The 19,429-nt window shown below is 39.0% G+C and overlaps 1 protein-coding gene across 2 annotated transcripts; it reads right to left on the bottom strand.

The window, feature by feature from the left end:
- Positions 1 to 1,582: 1,582 nt before the first annotated feature.
- Positions 1,583 to 18,734, bottom strand: LOC102688986 (protein mono-ADP-ribosyltransferase PARP12-like). Of its 2 annotated transcripts, none has more exons than XM_015353270.2 (12): positions 18,138 to 18,734; positions 16,218 to 16,353; positions 13,386 to 13,644; positions 12,926 to 13,024; positions 9,692 to 9,824; positions 7,687 to 7,855; positions 7,006 to 7,129; positions 5,481 to 5,577; positions 4,816 to 4,900; positions 4,056 to 4,186; positions 3,387 to 3,535; positions 1,583 to 2,300 (listed from the first exon to the last, which is right to left on the bottom strand). In XM_015353270.2, the coding sequence occupies exons 1-12, from the start codon at positions 18,569 to 18,571 to the stop codon at positions 2,047 to 2,049; spliced, it is 2,070 nt and encodes a 689-aa protein (XP_015208756.2). In that variant the 5' UTR covers positions 18,572 to 18,734; the 3' UTR covers positions 1,583 to 2,046. The 2 variants fall into 2 exon arrangements, with proteins under 2 accessions (XP_015208756.2, XP_015208757.2); XM_015353271.2 differs by having other exon boundaries at positions 16,218 to 16,350.
- Positions 18,735 to 19,429: the final 695 nt, after the last annotated feature.

Here is a 19,429-nt window from a genome sequence, read left to right as displayed (position 1 = left end):
TTCCATATGCATATGAAATAAAGAGATTTCTACTACACAGACACCTGGATTTTATCATTTGTATGACACAAAACCATCAAAGAATTGTGATAGAAAAGAATCATGAAGACTGATCGGTTCCAGAAGTTCCACTATTTTACAAGAGTTTTTAAATCAATTTTAATAAGACCACAACAAAATACAAAGCTAAAGAAATGGGCACAGAGGAGGCTAAATAAGACTTTTGGAAGTTTTTTTTCCTTTCGAAGAGGGAAAGCAACTGACTCCACTGTCATGGTGTGCATAATAGGAACAAGAAAACAAAATACATTGTTTCAAATAGAGGGTTAGAATAAATGGAGAAGATCAGGAACTGACCTAGTGCATGTGTCAATAATAAAATAAATATTACCCCCTACTTGTAAATTATTTCTCCAATAATATAACCGAGTGATTTCTATAGTTAGATGCACGTGAATTCTTTGTTCTATGATACAGCTTTGGTGAAAAGAGTAATAATTCAGGCACACTTGGTTAGACAAATAGTTATTAACAATGACAGAAGCACACACCACACTTCACACAACATAAACTTTCAACACACAAGTTACTGTATTTACAAGTTTACAGACAAGGCATTTTTTAGAAGCCTATGTCTAAATCACCCAGAAAACCCCAGGCTGCTACCCAGAACTTGGACTCTTAAAGATAATAAGGTGTACAGAGGCCAAAGAAGAGATATGCTGCCTTCTAAAGTAAATTGAATACAACCTGCAATCAAAGTTTTGGTGAAAAGAGTAGTAACTCAAGCAAACTTGGTCAAACAAATATTTATGACAATACATACACTAAACAACACACAACATAAACATACAATGGACATGTTATCCTGTGTACAAATTTACAAAGAAGGCATCCCAGAGGCCTAAAGTTCTAACCACCCTAGACTGCTACCAAGTATTCAGCTTTTAGAAAATGTATGCAGAGGCTAAAGGAAAGGATATGCTGCCTTCTAAACAAATAGAATACAACCTGTGATTCAATCTCACTCTTTATAAACCTGGTTGCCACAAGATGAATAGGAACCTATCTTCCTATTCTAAAAATACACCCATTTGACCAGGAGAGGCTGTTTTTAACCAAGGGATTCTTTACTCAGGAAATCAGAGCTCCCTAAAAACCACAAAATAGCAAGCTCTCTTAGCAAGGTTCAAATACTTACCTTCTGTCTGGTCTTCATGGTTGAACTTGAGCAAGGAGCTCTTGTGTTGGACAGGAGAAGTTCCACTTCTCTGCTTACTTAGCTAATACAGCAGTGTGCGGATTTGTTGTCTACAGTACATGTGATTATTGCAGTTCACTGTGTGATAATTTTTCGTACAGTATATATTTAACTTCAGACAATTTGCATTTAATTTCCTCTTAATACTTCTCAAGGACTAGAAAAGCAGAAAATAGGTTTAAAGGCAACTAGCAGACTCTAATTATCTATAGTACAGTATTTTAAAATATATACGGTAAATGGAATTAAGGCTAATATTAACAAGCTCTTACTGATCACACTAACAGCTAAAATAAGAAAATACAGTAATAAGCAGTAAAATGAGGGAGGAAGAATAAGATTTATAAGGTGCATTTCAACACTGTGGCCCATATCAAAAACAAACTGGACAGTGAAAGAGTACATGCTATTATACTAATAAATCATTCAAAGTTATGATCCAATGTTCTAAGAAAGAAATGCAGGCACAGTGACCAAATCTTATTTGTTTGTTTAAATTGACTTTTTTCATCCCGAAATTGTGGTCAGTACTAAAGTGCAATAAAGTCCCAGACAATCATTAGGAGCATTTTCAAAGCATGAGAAAAAAACCAAATACCACAAATTCTATTAAATGATTAAATAATAAATGATAAAAACTAGATGCCTTAATATTTCTGTCTAATGCTGCTTCCCCAAGATCTTCTAAATTCAAAAAGCGCCAAAAAAAGTCACACATTTTGCAAGTCACCAAAAATGTTTGAGAAATTAAGATACCATTTCAGTATCCTGGGTGTCTGGGGCTTTTAGCTGTACTCAATAAGATACTCGGGGTAGATCTGGTGTTTCTCAAAGATCACAAAAACTGATGGGTTGGATGTCGAATCGACGCAGCTGTCGTAAAAGACCGAGTTGCCTTCTTTTAAAGGGGGATGCAGATAGTTGCTGTTTCCTTGAGAGAAGTCTCCAACCAGGACTCGCGCTACAAACATAATTCTGCTGCCGGTCGTAGGCTTGGAATTGTTGTGGAAATATGAAGCATCCCTGGAAAAGTAGTTTCCTGTAAAACATCAACAAATATTGCGCTATAGTACCGCCACATAAAAACACTTAAGACTTTCACATATTGAACAAGCATACTTCTGCCCTGTCCATTCAGGATTCAGGAGGGAGAGTTTGAAACATACAAAGAAATCAAATGACTCTGGTGTTGGCTTTGTGCTAGAAAAAGAATCTTGACAATCATTTGAAAATCTACCGCTCCGCATTAATCTCTTTTTGTGAACGAGTCAGACAAATATTAAGAGACAAAAAAGACAATTCTACTGTACTTTTATCTTTACAACCCAAATTGTTTCATTTCACCTTCGGATTTACACATTCATTGACATAATGTGTGCTGCACTCAAGTTCTACAATTTCAAGTTCACCCTTCTTCTACAATTAATTATCTTAATGGAGCACCCTTAAACAACTGCTGTTTAAGGGTGTTCCCACGATTGATACTATGGCTTTCAAAATCCTACTTTTCACTTTCATGTCAGGAAACATTGCAATTAGTTTAATGAATTCTCTTACTATAAGTTATGTCTTGATTTTTGATTCCATTGAATTACACCAAGCAACTATTTGATCTTCTGCCATTTTAATCCATGCCAGTTTTATGTTAGTTAACTTTATGCCACCTTTTATTTCCTAGAATACTTAAACCTTTACTTCCTATAATAAGGTAGGACATTTTCTTAAAAAACACAAGAACGGGTATTGCTTTCTATCACAAAGTCATGGCTTGTATGACAAACAGTGTCTGTTAATGTTAAAGGTCATATGTTATAGGAAGGGCTTGTGCTAAATTGTCTGAAATGTGGTGTGCACTGGAAGAGGTTTCACTTTTATACAAAAATGTCTTTTTTGTCTAATCTTGAAGGCATTCTGTTGTGTTGTCCAGGAACAGGGATACAATCAATCAGAGCAACAGACCTTCAGCAAATGAAGTCAAACCACCTTTAACAACGGGAGCTCAAGACTTCAGAGTGGGCATTTCTATTCATTTCAAAGAGACACCAAGACTCCTAAAGTAATGGTCACTGATACCTAGGCCAGATCCCTCTGAAGACTCTTTATTGGTGTTTTATGTTCCACTTACCAATTCCATATGCATTGTGGGCCCCAGAGATACCCCTGTCAAAGTTTTGTTCACAAATGGCCTTGATGAGGGATTTCTCTGTGCCATGGAACAAAAAACACTCATTCACAGTCTTGCCTCCATTTCTCTTCATCATTTGGTCTTTCTGCCTAAAACAACACACACACAACGGGTATGAGACACATGAAAAGTGATATACAGATGTACAAGATATCATGAGAGCCCTCTGGGTGGCTTCAATGTTTTCTTTTCTTTTCTAAATACCATACACACCCTGATGAAGGCAATTTGATCAAAATGGTGATGGATCAAAAGGGCATTAAAATGGCTCAGTGATAATTTAATGGATATGTTTTTTTATCTCAAACAGTAAATTAATTTGACATGAAGGGAGACCAGCCAATCATAGGGCATGGTGAGAAATGGGCAACTTAGAATACCCTTAGGGCAACTTGTTTTTCTTGAGCTTATGAGACATATTTGACGATTTCTTCAAAACGACAACTCAAGGCCAGTAGCAATCCTTCATACTTCAGGGAAGAGATAACTGCCACACCACCTTGCCACCACTAAACAGGCGAAATCGGAAATACAGCTAACAAGTTGGGCACACACCAAGTCAAATTTACTGTCCTTTCACACAGGGTAATCTTGCTGAAATGAACTTACCACTGGAAGACATTCCAGAGATACAGGTTCTGAATCCTTTGAATCTTGTGGATAGTACTTGTAGCCATAGAGCGCCTGAAGAGGGTTTCAATTTGTCGATATTCCTCACCAGACTTTGATTGATGAACGAGCTGTTAATAAATACAGTCACATCAATATTGAGGAGGAAATGTGAAATTGAGTTTGCATCACTTCCTATCTATTCTTACATTGTTGCAGATGCTAAGGTACTTATGGCTAATATGTTCTCCAATTTTCTCGCCAATCCTGGTTTAACCCAATGGCAGTCTCTCTTAAATGCATCTAAACAGCAGTAACTTTCTACCATAGTGTAACTTCTATAGTTACACCTAGTTTATACTGTAGTTCTATAGTTAAAGTAAAAGCACAACTATAGTCAATGTGACTTTTTTTTTTAATTGTGAAAGACATAAAAAATGATAAACTAATGAAAGTAAGTCTCATTGGTGTGCGAAAAACTTTGGCACCCTTTGGCATTTTGTAGAAATTCAACATTCGAAGATTTGATTTTGTGTAACAAGCATTTATAGGACGTACTGTAATTGGACTGAAAGAAAACTGTTCGAGGAACACATTTAGAGTTGCAGAATGGTTTGAAGTAAAGTGGTGAGCCACTGGTCCAAAATGTCATGACCAAAACTATGTCATGAACATGGTTTTTAGAATGCCCTATAGCAACAGCAGAGATTTGCGTAAAACAATAGAACACATATGATTTGACTTTTACTTTTAGAAATACCTTATGAGTGAAGTCTAACAGAGGAACCTGAACCCAGTGAGATGGAATGGAGACATCAGCAGAGCCTGGTGTCATCAAAGAGACACTTTACATCAACCAAAACAAAAATGGGAAGGATAATGGTCAAATTTCCATTGCTCTGGACACTTGGTCTTGGTGGTACAGTACATAGTAATTATATAATAATAATAATTATAGTGCTTTGAGAGCAGACAGTTTTCAATGCATCATCTAATTTTACTAGCACCTTGAATTTATGGAAAAGTGTTTCCATATGCTAAACATCACACGAAAAATACTGTTCATAGTAGTAGGTTTGAAGAAATGATCAATTACTAATGTGTCACAAGAACAGCAATCTAAAAATACACTATCCCAGCTATTCAAAGTATCCCTGACCTCTTTACCAACATAATATATGATTTGTATTTCAACAACAATGTCTGAAACATGTTTACAATATGTCTTTCTCTTTTTAGAGCTAAACAGCTTAAAAAACATTCCCTTACAAATAAAAACTAATGTTTTTGCAACATAAACTTTCAAATTGATGATTTTAATGTACTCTATGTAGCAAGCCAGGGTACCGAATTCAGGTATTTGTTCAAGACAAAGTGAGAGAGTGAAACCGAACTAAATGATATGACGAAAGGATTTTCAAGTACCTCTTTATCTTTCTCTCCACATCTTGCGCAGAAACAAACCTTGGCCTCCTTCTCACCTCTCTCTTTGCTGTATTCTTCCTATCCTGCTGATACATGTCTGCAAGACAGAAGCCACACTGCAGTGATTAAAAAAGTGCTTAGGAAAACAAGTGAGCATTGGTACAGAGACGGGTAACCTTTAAAGAACCAGAAAGATACTTGCATGTCTAGATAAGATGATGGCTTGAAACAAAACTAGATGGGTCACAGGTCCATATCTTTTTTCTGCACATTTTTTCTAGCAAACATTTTTAGAACATTTTAGAACATAACAAAAATTGAACAAATACAGAACAATACCACATAAAAGTGAAGTTCCCCAAAAAATAACAAGGAGGAATGAGGCTAATTAAATTGATTTTGTACATAAAAAGATTAACTGTGCTAGCCTTCAGTTGTTGAACTACTGTAGCACAGCTGCAATTAGATGTACTTTCTGTAAGCTCAATTCCTATGAATGAAAGCAGTCACGTATGAGTCTGCACCCAGCCGCGTAACAGGGGCAGAGCGGTGGCTCTGTGGCTAAGAATCTGCGCCTGTGACTGGAAGGTTGCCGGTCCAAATCCCATAGCCGGCAGAGGAATCCTACTCCGTTAGGCCCCTGAGAAAGGCCCTTAACCCCAACTGCTCCAGGGGCGCTGTACAATGGCTGACCCTGCGCTCTGACCCTCAGCTTCTCTCCCTGTCTGTGTGTCTGTGTCTCATGGAGAGCAAGCTGGGGTATGCGAAAAGACGAATTCCTAATGCAAGAAATTGTATAGGGCTAATAAAGCAACATTATAAACATTATCATTAAAATGAGTATTTGGCAACAGGTAAGTGTAGGTGGATTTTAACCACCAGAAAAAAGATGTTATACCTGAAAATCAATTGCAACTTTGGAATCACTGAACAGGAGCAGTCTGGAGTTCATTGGCACATCAGTCACACACATCTAAAAGCCCTTTATCAAAGGACATACACAACTTATATAAGTGTGTGCCAGTGTGTCAGTCACTACGTAAGTCCATCTGACGCTAAGTAACAAAGATGAAAGAAGCAATCTTCATCAAAAACAGATAGAAAGGGGCTGTGAATATTCTAAAACCTTGGATAACAGATAATCCAGGAGAAGAATTTACAGTAAATCATCCCAGACCACATTCCAATCGGAAGATAATATATCCTGGAGCCTCATTGGTAAAATTAATAGCTCCTCTACAGCTCCAGTAGAAACATTTACAATTACGTACTGTACATCCCAGCCACTGTAAAATCTGGGGTGTCATATGCTTTTAAACCAAATCCTTGGCCACTTACACCTCCAGATATTATCAGTAGAAATGTGTTTGATCATGAAAAATAAGAAATTCATAAGAAACATGTGCTATCCTGTCCAGGGTGATAGGCCCCTGCTCCCTTGTGACCCTGAATTGGAAGAAGCAAATAGAAAATGGATAGATGGATGTTCAAGTATGAGGTTACAGTATTTTAGCAGTGGGATTACCTTTGAAGCTGAGGATGTATTGTTGACCGCCTGTGATGAAAGGCACATCACTTTCATTGTCAGCTAAGTATACTTTCTCCAAGACACTTGACGTGACTGATGATGACTCAGACTGTTCGTCCTCCTGCAAGAATCAAAATATCCAAACCAAGTTCACACTTTCCAAAATGTCCATTCTAATAACCAAGGACATGTTCATGTTCAGGTTTTCTGAATGATCGTCTGTAACAGGTTTTAAACACATAAGTATCTCTTATTCTATTCTACTTCTTTTCTAATCATGGCCATTGTTTCTTTTTACTTATTAGATTAAACTGACACGGCTATCCTCTGTTTTTATAATCCAGAAAGTTATTTATTGTTTACACTGTCAGTTCAATTGTTAATTGTAATTTATGCAGGTGTCAAAAACTTTAAAAGAATGGCGGTGTGGTGGCTCTGTGGCTAAGGATCTGCACCTTTGGCTGGAAGGTTGGTGGTTTGCATCCTGCGGCCGGCAGAGGAATCCTATTTTGTTGGGCCCCTGAGCAAGGCCCTTAACCCCAACTGCTCCAGGGGCGCCGTATACTGTAAATGCCTGACCCTGCGCTCGGACCCCAAGCTTCTCTCCCTGTCTGTGTGTTTCATGGAGAGCAAGTGGGGGTATGTGACAAAGAGAAATTCCTAATGCAAGAAACTCACTGGACAACCATATTCAATCCACTTCCCGAACTCGTTCTTCCAGTACCAGACCCACTCTGTTGTGAGGATGACGTGTGGAGGTTTGGTGACAGAGGAGGCTGTGGAGAGACGCCTGACTTCAGCCGGGCCGCAGGTCATGGTGAGGAAATTCACAGCTGGAGATCCCAAACTGTCAACACAAACAAGCCCTGTTAAGTCTTTCAAGCCCTGTTAAGTACTTATTGGAAAATACTCGTGAGTAAGCATTGAAAAAAAAAAGAACAAGCAAATGGTATATTTCCTGCAAGGAGTCCATTTTCTAACTGCTTTATCCAATACAGGTCAGAGGGTACCAAAACCTACCCCATGGTACAAAGCAGGATACAGTACACCCTGGATGGGATACCTGTCTATCCCAGGGCACACACAGACACAGACACACTTATGGGAATCAGAAGTAACAGAACAGAAATGTTCTGTTCTGGGGTCACTTTTTCACATCAGGGCCAATTTTTACAGAAACCTAACTGGCTGGTATGTCTTTAGACTCTGACAGGAAACCAGAGCCCCTGGAGCAAACCTATGCAAATACTGTGAGAAAATACAATCTCCGTGAAGATAGCTCTACAAATACAATCTCCGTGGAGCTCTTCAGGAATCAAACCTAGGGTCCCAGTACCAAGAGGTAACAATGCTAACCACTGTGTCACTGTGCTGCTCCCCTCATAAAGTATTATGCATTATACTAATTCAGCACAATGTGATGTGAAGAACAAAGTGAACTTTATTTTATTATAAAAATGCTCTGGAATTATCTGAATGAACCTAATTCCAACTGAAAATGTACACCTCCTCTTGATCAATATTAGTTCACTGAGCATAGTTAACACTATACCTAGAGTAGCTGGATCTGAAGCAAAAACCCAAAAAGTCTTATGCACTGTAGCTGTAATTTTAAAGTGGAATATTTCTTCAAACCCATGCTGAATTTGAATACTGCTAATTTTATGTGTTTTCTCAGCATCGCACTACAGCCTAAAGAGGATGGATGCTTTCGAGCTATGGTGCTGGAGAAGACTGTTACGGATACCATGGACAGCAAGGGTCAGCAATAAAGAGGTTCTGGAGCGCATCAAGCCAGAAATTTCGCTTGAGGGAAAGTTCACCAGACTCCGGCTCACTTATTCTGGTCACATGATGCGATCAGATTCATTGGAGAAAGCAATGATGCTTGGAATGGTCAGTGGAACGAGAAGACGAGGCCGTCAAAGAACGCAGTCAAACCAGACACTGGCTTAGGCACAGAACAGCTGAAAGGGAAACTCCTAGACCGGAAAGCGTGGTGAGAGATGGCCTATAGAATCGCCGAGAGTCGGATCCGACTGACCGGATAACATCATCATCATCAATTTTATATGTTACCCTTTTGGAATTCTACACGGGTACAACATTATGCTGAAAGTGTTTAAATTCCTACGAATGTCTTTGTTTTTATGTCATAAGAAAAGTGCCATCTGAATGAATTAAACTGTGATGACAGAGAACTTTGAATTCCTCTGAAAAACCTGCAGCTTAAAAACAATATATTAAGGTAATTAGTTCTCTCACATCTTAATAATAACAACAACAACAATAATATGGGCCACTCACAAATATAGATACTGAAACAGAAATGTATTATACTAGCTTCTAAGTCCCAACAGAGCAGTAGAGCAGGATAATATCAAGAGTATTACCCACTCCTACCGTCCCTCACCCATTGATGATTGTACAGCAAAAATGTCGACTTTCATAGATTTAACTCAGAATTATGAGACCACCCCCTGGATATCTGGTTAATAAATTAGTTTTGTGCATTTTTCTGCTTTTGCATCTTTACCTTCTGACAAAACTGATCGTGACAGATCCAGACAGACAGATTGATTGATTCCACCTTATCTTCTGAAAGCACATATATTTCTCAGATGGTCAGGAACAAATAAGGTACAAAACTTAAATTAATGAGTAGTTAGCAAGCATTAAACACCTTGTTGAATTTTCTGGGTCGCAGTATGCCTTTTCAATTTCTTCCATGTTGGGAAGATATTTCCAGGTTGTCCCATCGCTGTCTAAGATCTTCCACTTGTAAGGCAGATGGTAGTGAACACGAACACACTTATCTGGAGAAAACAGGAGAGCAACAGGAGTCATGTACGATACTCCTGCGACGTAGTTACAAAGATGCTATTTAGTAGAAAGTCAATGTTGTACCACACTCATTCTAACATATTTGGAAAATTATCAGCACACATTAGGCATATCGATTCATTCAATGTTCATGGACACTTTCTAACTGCACATTCACTCTCTTACTTTAGGAATATCTAGAATATCAAAGTTGGAGTACCAAAATGTGTCATCTCAGAACATATCGCTCATGAAAAGGTTATTCGACATTTAACCATCTGCGTGAAAGAACTCTTGAGAATCCCACAGAGCACTTGCAATATTCAATTCAATATTGACATGAACTCTTTAATTCTTCTTTTCAATTACTCCACCACTATTATACAGTGCCTTCTGGTAGTGTAGTAATAAGTAAAACTACTAAAAAGCTAACCTATTATTGCTTAATTCCTGACTACCGAATATATAAAATGTATTACTGTCTGAGAAGTACAATAGTGATTAGGACTGAAGACTTATAACTGGAATGCTAGAAAGACAGAATCGTAGGTGAGGTACTGTGGTTGTACTTTATGGCAATGTACTTCATTTAGATTGCTCCAGTAAAATACCCTGCTTTATAATTGTGTACTCTTTAGGTTGTCATTATAAAGGAGAATTGGGTCTTAAATTACCACAGCTGATTAAAAAAGACTTTAATATAGATTGAATAAAGTCCCAGAGCAAACCATTTTATTTCTTCATTTAATTGTTCATATCTCCTATATATAGAGAGTTGTATTGAAAGTCGTATGGAGACATCCTTCCCAGTGTCATTTCATACTGAAAGAGCTATGTGTAAATGTACAGTAAAAGCTACACAGGCATAATTAATAATAATTCCTGACACTTATATGGCGCTTTTCTGGACACTCCACTCAAAGAGCTTTACAGGTAATGGGGTTCCCAACACCACCACCAATGTGCAGCCACCCCTGGATGGTGCAACAGCAGCCAAAGTGCACCAGTACACTCCCCACACACTAGCCATCAGAAGGGAGGAGAACAGAGTGATGAAGCCAGTTCAGAGATGGGGCTTATTAGGAGGCCGTGGTTGGTAAAGGCCAATGGGAAATTTAGCCAGGATGCCGGGATAACACTGCTACTCTTTTCAAGAAACGCCATGGGATTTTTATTCAGGACCTCGGTTTTACATCTAATTCGAAGGATGGCATCTTGTTACTGTATAGTGTCTCTGTCACTATAATGGGGCATAGGAACTGCAGGAGGTCTCGGACTGCAGGGTGAGTGCCCCCTACTGGCCCCAATAACCTCCCCAGGAAGTCACCCATCCAGGTACTGGCCAGGCTTCAGTTGTGAGTTGCAGGGTGATATACAGTGCCTTGCGAAAGTATTCGGCCCCCTTGAACTTTTCAACCTTTTGCCACATTTCAGGCTTCAAACATAAAGATATAAATTTTTTATTTTATGTGAAGAATCACCAACAAGTGGGACACAATTGTGAAGTGGAACGAAATCTATTGGATTTTTGAAACTTTTTTAACTAATAAAAAAATGAAAAGTGGGGCGTGCAAAATTATTCGGCCCCTTTACTTTCAGTGCAGCAAACTCACTCCAGAAGTTCAGCGAGGATCTCTGAATGATCCAATGTTGTCCTAAATGACTGATGGTGATAAATAGAATCCACCTGTGTGTAATCAAGTCTCTGTATAAATGCACCTGCTCTGTGATAGTCTCAAGGTTCTGTTGAAAGCGCAGAGAGCATCATGAAGACCAAGGAACACACCAGGCAGGTCCGTAATACTGTTGTGGAGAAGTTTAAAGCCGGATTTGGATACAAAAAGATTTCCCAAGCTTCAAACATCCCAAGGAGCACTGTGCAAGCGATCATCTTGAAATGGAAGGAGTATCAGACCACTGCAAATCTACCAAGACCTGGCCGTCCCTCTAAACGTTCAGCTCAGACAAGGAGAAGACTGATCAGAGATGCAGCCAAGAGGCCCATGATCACTCTGGATGAACTGCAGAGAACTACAGCTGAGGTGGGAGAGTCTGTCCATAGGACAACAATCAGTCTTACAATGCACAAATCTGGCCTTTATGGAAGAGTGGCAAGAAGAAAGCCATTTCTCAAAGATATCCATAAAAAGTCTCGTCTAAAGTTTGCCACAAGCCACCTGGGAGACACCCCAAACATGTGGAAGAAGGTGCTCTGGTCAGATGAAACCAAAATCGAACTTTTTGGCCACAATGCAAAACGATATGTTTGGCGTAAAAGCAACACAGCTCATCACCCTCAACACACCATCCCCACTGTCAAACATGGTGGTGGCAGCATCATGGTTTGGGCCTGCTTTTCTTCAGCAGGGACAGGGAAGATGGTTAAAATTGAGGGGAAGATGGATGCAGCCAAATACAGGACCATTCTGGATGAAAACCTGTTGGAGTCTGCAAAAGACCTGAAACTGGGACGGAGATTTATCTTCCAACAAGACAATGATCCCAAACATACAGCAAAATCTACAAAGGAATGGTTCACAAATAAACGTATCCAGGTGTTTGAATGGCCAAGTCAAAGTCCAGACCTGAATCCAATCGAGAATCTGTGGAAAGAGCTGAAAACTGCTGTTCACAAACGCTCTCCATCCAACCTCACTGAGCTCGAGCTGTTTTGCAAGGAAGAATGGGCAAGAATTTCAGTCTCTCGATGTGCAAAACTGATAGAGACATACCCCAAGCGACTTGCAGCTGTAATCGCAGCAAAAGGTGGCTCTACAAAGTATTAACGCATAATTTTGCACGCCCCACTTTTCATTTTTTTATTAGTTAAAAAAGTTTCAAAAATCCAATAGATTTCGTTCCACTTCACAATTGTGTCCCACTTGTTGGTGATTCTTCACATAAAATAAAAAATTTATATCTTTATGTTTGAAGCCTGAAATGTGGCAAAAGGTTGAAAAGTTCAAGGGGGCCGAATACTTTCGCAAGGCACTGTAGCTGCTGCCATGAACAACAGCAGAGATCGCAATAAGAGATATCAAACTGTAGAAAACAACATAATATGAAAAGTATGGAACAGTCCCAAGGAACTCACCTTCAAAACTACAGTGTTTCCGGATGAAAAACAAACAGATTTCATTAGCATCCACTTCACTGACAGAGTTTTGAGGTTGCATGAAGTCCTGTTGCTTCCCTGTGGAAGCAAGAGTTTGAATGAATCAGCTTCCCAAACACTGACTAAACAGGAACCTTGCTAGAGAATTCACCTGAGTTCCATTCACTGTTTGCTTTTTGGAGAACTCTAAATCCTTTTTAATACATTGATATATCCACCTTTTCTTAATTTGCATTGTTTTTTTAAATAAACATTTCCAAGCTAGATGAATCAAGATTCAAATAATTTACTTATAGACAAAAATGTGGGCATAATTCACACAATATTTCATTTGTGAAAGTTAAAGTTAAATCCACAGAGCAATTAAAAGGATTTAAATGTTTTTTTTAATTGTTTTGTGATTTTATTATGCTTGATAGAATGGATTAATTATCCTTACCTTCTGTTGTTTCCGCACAACTGTCAATCCTGAACTTGTTCTTATAAATCACAGGCAGACTGCAGGTGTTTTTCGCACTGAGGGTGTCACCCAATGGAGAATTATCAAGGTCTATGTCTAGTTTGTGTGACCTCTTGCAATTATCACCAAACTTGCAGGCCCCCTGTAAGTAGTGCTGGCAGACATGGAGGCTGGTACACCTCTCTTTGAAGATACAGGATCCATGTGGTCCACTGCCCTTATTGTAATGTGGACAAACCTGCAAAACAACAATTCAAATCGTTCAGGTGGGGAGCTGCGACAGCATGCGTAGGCTGCAAATGGACAAGTAAGAGGTTTATTCCGTGCTGAAAAGAGGAGAAAGAAAACCCAAAGAAGGCTCCACGGCTGAAGCGTTGTGTTTTCTTTCTCCTCTTTTCGGCATGGAATAAACCTAACAATCTAAATCTACATTAAAAAAACTAATTGAATGAAGTCCGTAATCCCTTCATTAATTGTAATGAATTCAATACTTCAGGCAATAAAAGAAGGTGAGAGGCTGGAAAATGGGGTCTGTGTTAGATACTTTAGGCCATGCCACCAGGATGGAAAGATTATTATTAGTAGTAGTAGTATTAGTATTATTATTATTGCTGTTGTTGTGTCTCACAGTTCCATACAGCACACAGTGATAACAGATTTAGATGCACATTACATTAAAATAGGAAAAAAGGGGGAAAAACAGATTGAACAGATTCAATGTAGGTTAGAGCCTAGGGGAAGAAAATTAGGACTTAATAAAGTTCCACATTAGTGAGAAGTGTTCTAGAAATGGCAAACTAAAAGACACGATTTTTTCTGGTCATAAGTTCTCGATGAAGTAAAAAGGATGTGAAGCAGAATGAAGATCTGTCCCAAATGATTTGCAAAGGGAGAAACTAACTAAAACTGAAGACAAAGTCACAGAAACACAGACAATGCAGAAGAAGCCTGTTCTATCGATTGGACCAGAAGAAGGGTGAGCAGTCACAAATGATCAAGGGAACTAGTGATCAAGAGAGCTGATTAATTTTTATGATGGTACAGAAGCTCCAAGACAGACAAAATAGATGAAGAGGACTAAAATCGAACCCTGCTTGAACACGACACATTCTTCCTACAGAAAGTGAAGCTTGCAATCACGTGGATAATAAAAAGGTGCCTTAAGACAGTGGTAGAGTACATCAACTGATATCATGAAGGAAGAGATGAGCTGACAAAAGTATTGAGGTGTTTATCAAGAATACAGAAGGCAAACCAAAAAAAAACCCACCAAAACTACACTGTAGTAATGTTTCTTGCCAAGTAGATCAGAAGGATCTCAAGGGTTTTGTCAGCAAATTTGGGATACCAACTGCTCGGATAAATTCTGGTGATAGCACTTAGAAGAAGTTAGAGATAATGAATATTCGTTTTACCAAATGACTAAACCGCTCAGTATTGACTAACCACTTCCTGATATTCACTATTTTCGTAACATCCCATTAGTAACAATAGCTTTGTGAAATATACGTTTCTCTGCTTTCCGGTTGGTCCTACAAGATAATGTGACAAGGAAAGAGCGAGATATCTGGATATCAGGAAGAGTGAGAGATAATGACGTAAGGTGGAATTGTGACTGTTAAAAATAAACCGACAGAGAAGAGAATATACAGCTCCGTCTTGTTCCCATACTTGTGTGCGGAGTGTTTTACGCCCACCACACAACACCTACAGTTACACTTGTAGATAGATAGATACTTTATTGATCCCGTGAGGGAAATTGCAGTGCAACAGCAGCTTAACACAGACAACACAGCCACAGTGTAACGAATGATACAATAATAATAATAGTACAATACATACAATACAATCAGTACAGTGAGGAGTGCACTAAAAGAGTTACTCACAGTCCGGACACACAAAGAACAAACTAGAACAGAACAGTACGCAGAAAAGTCGTATCACACAAATGAATATGAATATAGATGTAAATATAGATATAGATAGAAATGTATTGCACAGGTCCCTGGCATATATTGCACAAAAAAACGGTTGTAGACGGGAAAGGAAAAAGAAAGAGAACAGATGTAGCAGTAGATGTGTAGATGCGTTCAGTCCAGAAACAGGTCACTGTCAATGTTGCCTCTGCCCAGACGCAAGGTGGATGCGTTGTACAGTCTTATGGCAGAAGGCAAGAATGACCTCCTGTATCGCTCCCTGTCACACCATGGATGAATCAGTCTATTGCTGAACGTGCTCTTGTAGGTTGTTGGTTAATTTTCCCTGTGTACTTCCTTCCAGTGCACTGGCATCCTGTTCAAGGTGTAGTCCAGCCTTGTACCCTAAGCTTATGTGTGTTTTTAGATCTTGGGATATTGTAACTCCTTCCAAGAATAAGTGGCTTTCTGATAACAAAAAGTAACTTCAGCATGCTTTATACACATCAAAAACATGTCACAATGTCAGAGCCGTGATGAAATATGAAGAAAGTTTGAAAAGTCACCACTGTAAAATCATTGTAGATTAATGTAGTAAAATATGATTTAATATATTGTCTAATGCATATAGATTAATGACACCTCAATGTTTGCCAGGGAAAGCAGACAGAAAATGGATAAATAGCTAATTCCATTATGGGTCAACATTAAAACAACATCTGTGATAACAGAAAAGGATGGTGCTGTAGCAACACAATTTGGTAGACTCTAATATTTGTGTCTGCCTTAAAACCTCAATGTTTGCTGCAAATCAATGTGAGCTGAGTCACCAGGTTCAATTAACAGCATTAAGAAATAGACTCCTTTCTACTTAGGACATTCCTGAGTTACACACCTTAGGCAGAAGGTAGGAGTCATTCTGCAGCAGCAGCTGAAACAGCTCAGCCTCATCCAGGTCTTGCAGGAAGTTGTCTCTCAGAACAGCTCCATTGTGGTCGGAATGAATATTATGTGACTTCTTGCACTTGCTACTACAGAAACATGCAGAATGTTTTTTTAGACTATACAACTAAAAGGGCAGCATGGACAGCGCTGTTAGGTAGCGGTTAGCATTGGGTCCTGGGTTCAGTCCCAGATCTGGGGTGCTATCTGTGTGGAGTTTGTACTGTATGATGTCCCTGTGTTAGGTTTGATTTCTTCCAGGTGCTCTGGTTTCCTCCCACAGTCCAAAAACTGGTAGGTGAATTGGCTTCTGGGAAAGGTGGTGTGAGTGTGTATGTTTGTCTGTGTTTGTGTCTACGCATCGTGTGATGTGCCCATTGCTTGCCTGGATAGGCTCCAGCTCTCCCGTGACCCTGAATTGGAAGAAGCTGCTAGAAAAAGGATGGATGGGTAAACACTGGATTCACCCTAATTGATAACAATCTGGACCTGAATGTCAACAAGACAAAAGAAGTCATTGTGGAGTCATTGAGTCATTGAGTCATGCTCCGATCAGCATCGATGGCACAGCCGTGGAAACTGCCAGCTGCTTCAGGTTCCCCACTGGCTGGGCTTGGTCTCACAACACTGTAATCTGAAACGGGCACAACAGTCCCGGCACTTTCTGCCGTACTGGAAGAAATGTGGTCTGGGGAAGCAGTTCCTCATGAACTTTTTTACCGCAGCACCATAGAAACTGTCCTCTCTAGTGGTATCACTGTGTGGTACAGCAGTACTACAACGCATGACAAAAATGCACTACAAAGGGTTGTGGCAACGGCACAGAGGGTTATAGGATGTGATTCACCATCAATCGGTGAGATTCACACCATCCTCTGTCTCAATAAAGCCCAATCCATCAATCAGGATCCCAGCCATCCCGGCCACAAACTGGTCTCCCCCCCTACCCTCTGGCAAGCAGTAGCACACTGTTAAAGCACGGACCACTAGACTCAAGACCAGCTTCTACCCTACTGCAGTGCGCATCCTCAACAACAGCTAACTGCAGGGCCTCAGACTCAATACACATCTGCACTACACACTTTTTACATGGTCTGTCATGGTTTTTTTCTCACTACTACATATTTATTGTCCCACAAAATATGTACTGCCCCTGTTGTTATTATTGATTATGTTTTTAATGTACTGCCTACATTGTGTGGTGTTGTCTGTTGTACTGTCTATGTCCCAAGTGAGTATGAATTCCAATGTACATGTAAATATGGCAAATAAACTCCTCTACTCTAGTTGAGGTTTATCTGTGCACTGTAATCTTGTCTTGACTTCATATGTTTCTATTGTCCTTATTAGTTAATAGGTAGCTCAGACCTTAACGTGGTATGGACTTTAAACGTATTTCAGCAGTTTAAATTTAATTGGCTTTTTGTAATTAAAATTAACTACTAGAAAATGTAATTTCTACATACCTGTCAAAACCACAGATCAGGCCAAACAAGTTACACCCCAGATGAGTAAATTACTTTCGAAGGTTTGGTGTGAAACATGTACAAGGAATGCTCTCCTTTACTACTAATATGTAAGACTAATATTAATGCTTCTTTATTCACTCACTTTTACTGTATATACAGAAAGTTTTTAACAACCAGTTGTATTCTGCATCTGTTTTAACTGCATTTGTGCTGATATGATTTAGCTAGTGTAATTATGGTAATACAGTCCAGTGTATGCAGTTATGTGTCACTGACCAGTCAAGATTACAACAGAAGTAAAACAAATACAACTTGTTGGAATACTTAACAAAACTTTTGGTACCACAAATTATTATTACAAATTCAATATAAAACTACCGTATCTACCCTTCCCATTAACTTACCTTCCATATCGGCAGTTACTAAGAGCAAAATATCTACACAGATGAAGATCATCACATTTTTCACAGGCAGGATAGCTTTTGCACAGCCTAACTGGTGTCTTTGCAACTATAATGCTGTCAGGGCTCAGATTACATCCTAGGATCTTTTTCTCTCTGCCTTGAATTCTAACAAACCTACTGCTGTCAGTCAGGGTCTCGAAGAGCTGCTGGTCTTCCACATTGAACTTCTCCCAGACAGTCAATTTAAGCCGGTGGTACTCCAGACATCCCTGGTTTCTGCAAAGAACTTTCATAGCAAAGTTAGAAAGGTCTCCAGCCATTTTATCAGACTGCTGCTTCTCAGTTGTATTGCCCTTTTTGAACATCATGAGAAATGAAACTGAAATTAAATAAAAATGCCAGTGTACCAGGTGCCTGCAAAAACTTCCTTTCATTCAATGCAAATAAGGCTGAAATGGTAAGTCACTCTGACTGATCAAAGGTTTCCTTTGTTAAGCCGTCATAGATAGACTTTGGAAAACCATTCGTTTCATTTTACTTTTGCAATAATTAAAGATTAAACCTGGTCGTCTTTGTATTTCCACTTGGCTTGGTCTCTTCCCATGAAGTTCTTTACATAGAGTGGCTTTTGTGCAATGCCATTCAAATTGATGGAGCAACCAGAGGCCTATTTGAGAAGAATACCAAGCAGAAGCTTTGTGTTCGAATTAAGCAGTTAAAGGGACAGCAATTTCTTTGTTAATGTTAACCCGGCCAAGTTATTTCAGATATTATTAGTGGGGTAATGCTGTTCCTATTGAATTGTGTTGTGGATTATTAGTTGCTCACTTCTTCCTTAACTAATGAAGTAAATTATTTACATAGTCCAGTCAGGGTTCTTTTTTGTCAGATCAGCACAGTGTCCCAATTCATTCCTAACTTCAATAACTTAAAAAAACTGATCATAACTTCACAGCTGATAATAACTTTTCATTACTTACTCACGACCTACCGCAAAGCACTTGCAAACATGAGCTCAGCACTGATTTACTGATTCATGCCTCAGAATCCCAGTATGAATAAGTATAAATGCAGCGCTATACGTTTGGTTTCTTGTCATAACCAGGAGGAAAAAAGGAAAATAAATGTTGCACGTATGGCCATGTTTAAAGAAAAAATAGGTCAATTCAAGCACTTCCAATAATACTTGGAGCATCATAATGAAATAGAGTATAAGACCAGGTAAATAAAAACATAGATTTTGGCTTTAATGAGAAATTGCCTCTGCACAACTGCTCTTTTCTTCCAGAGCT

Source organism: Lepisosteus oculatus, chromosome 7, assembly GCF_040954835.1.
Source record: "Lepisosteus oculatus isolate fLepOcu1 chromosome 7, fLepOcu1.hap2, whole genome shotgun sequence".
Lineage (NCBI taxonomy): Eukaryota > Metazoa > Chordata > Actinopteri > Semionotiformes > Lepisosteidae > Lepisosteus > Lepisosteus oculatus.
This window is presented reverse-complemented; position numbering and strand designations above follow the sequence as displayed.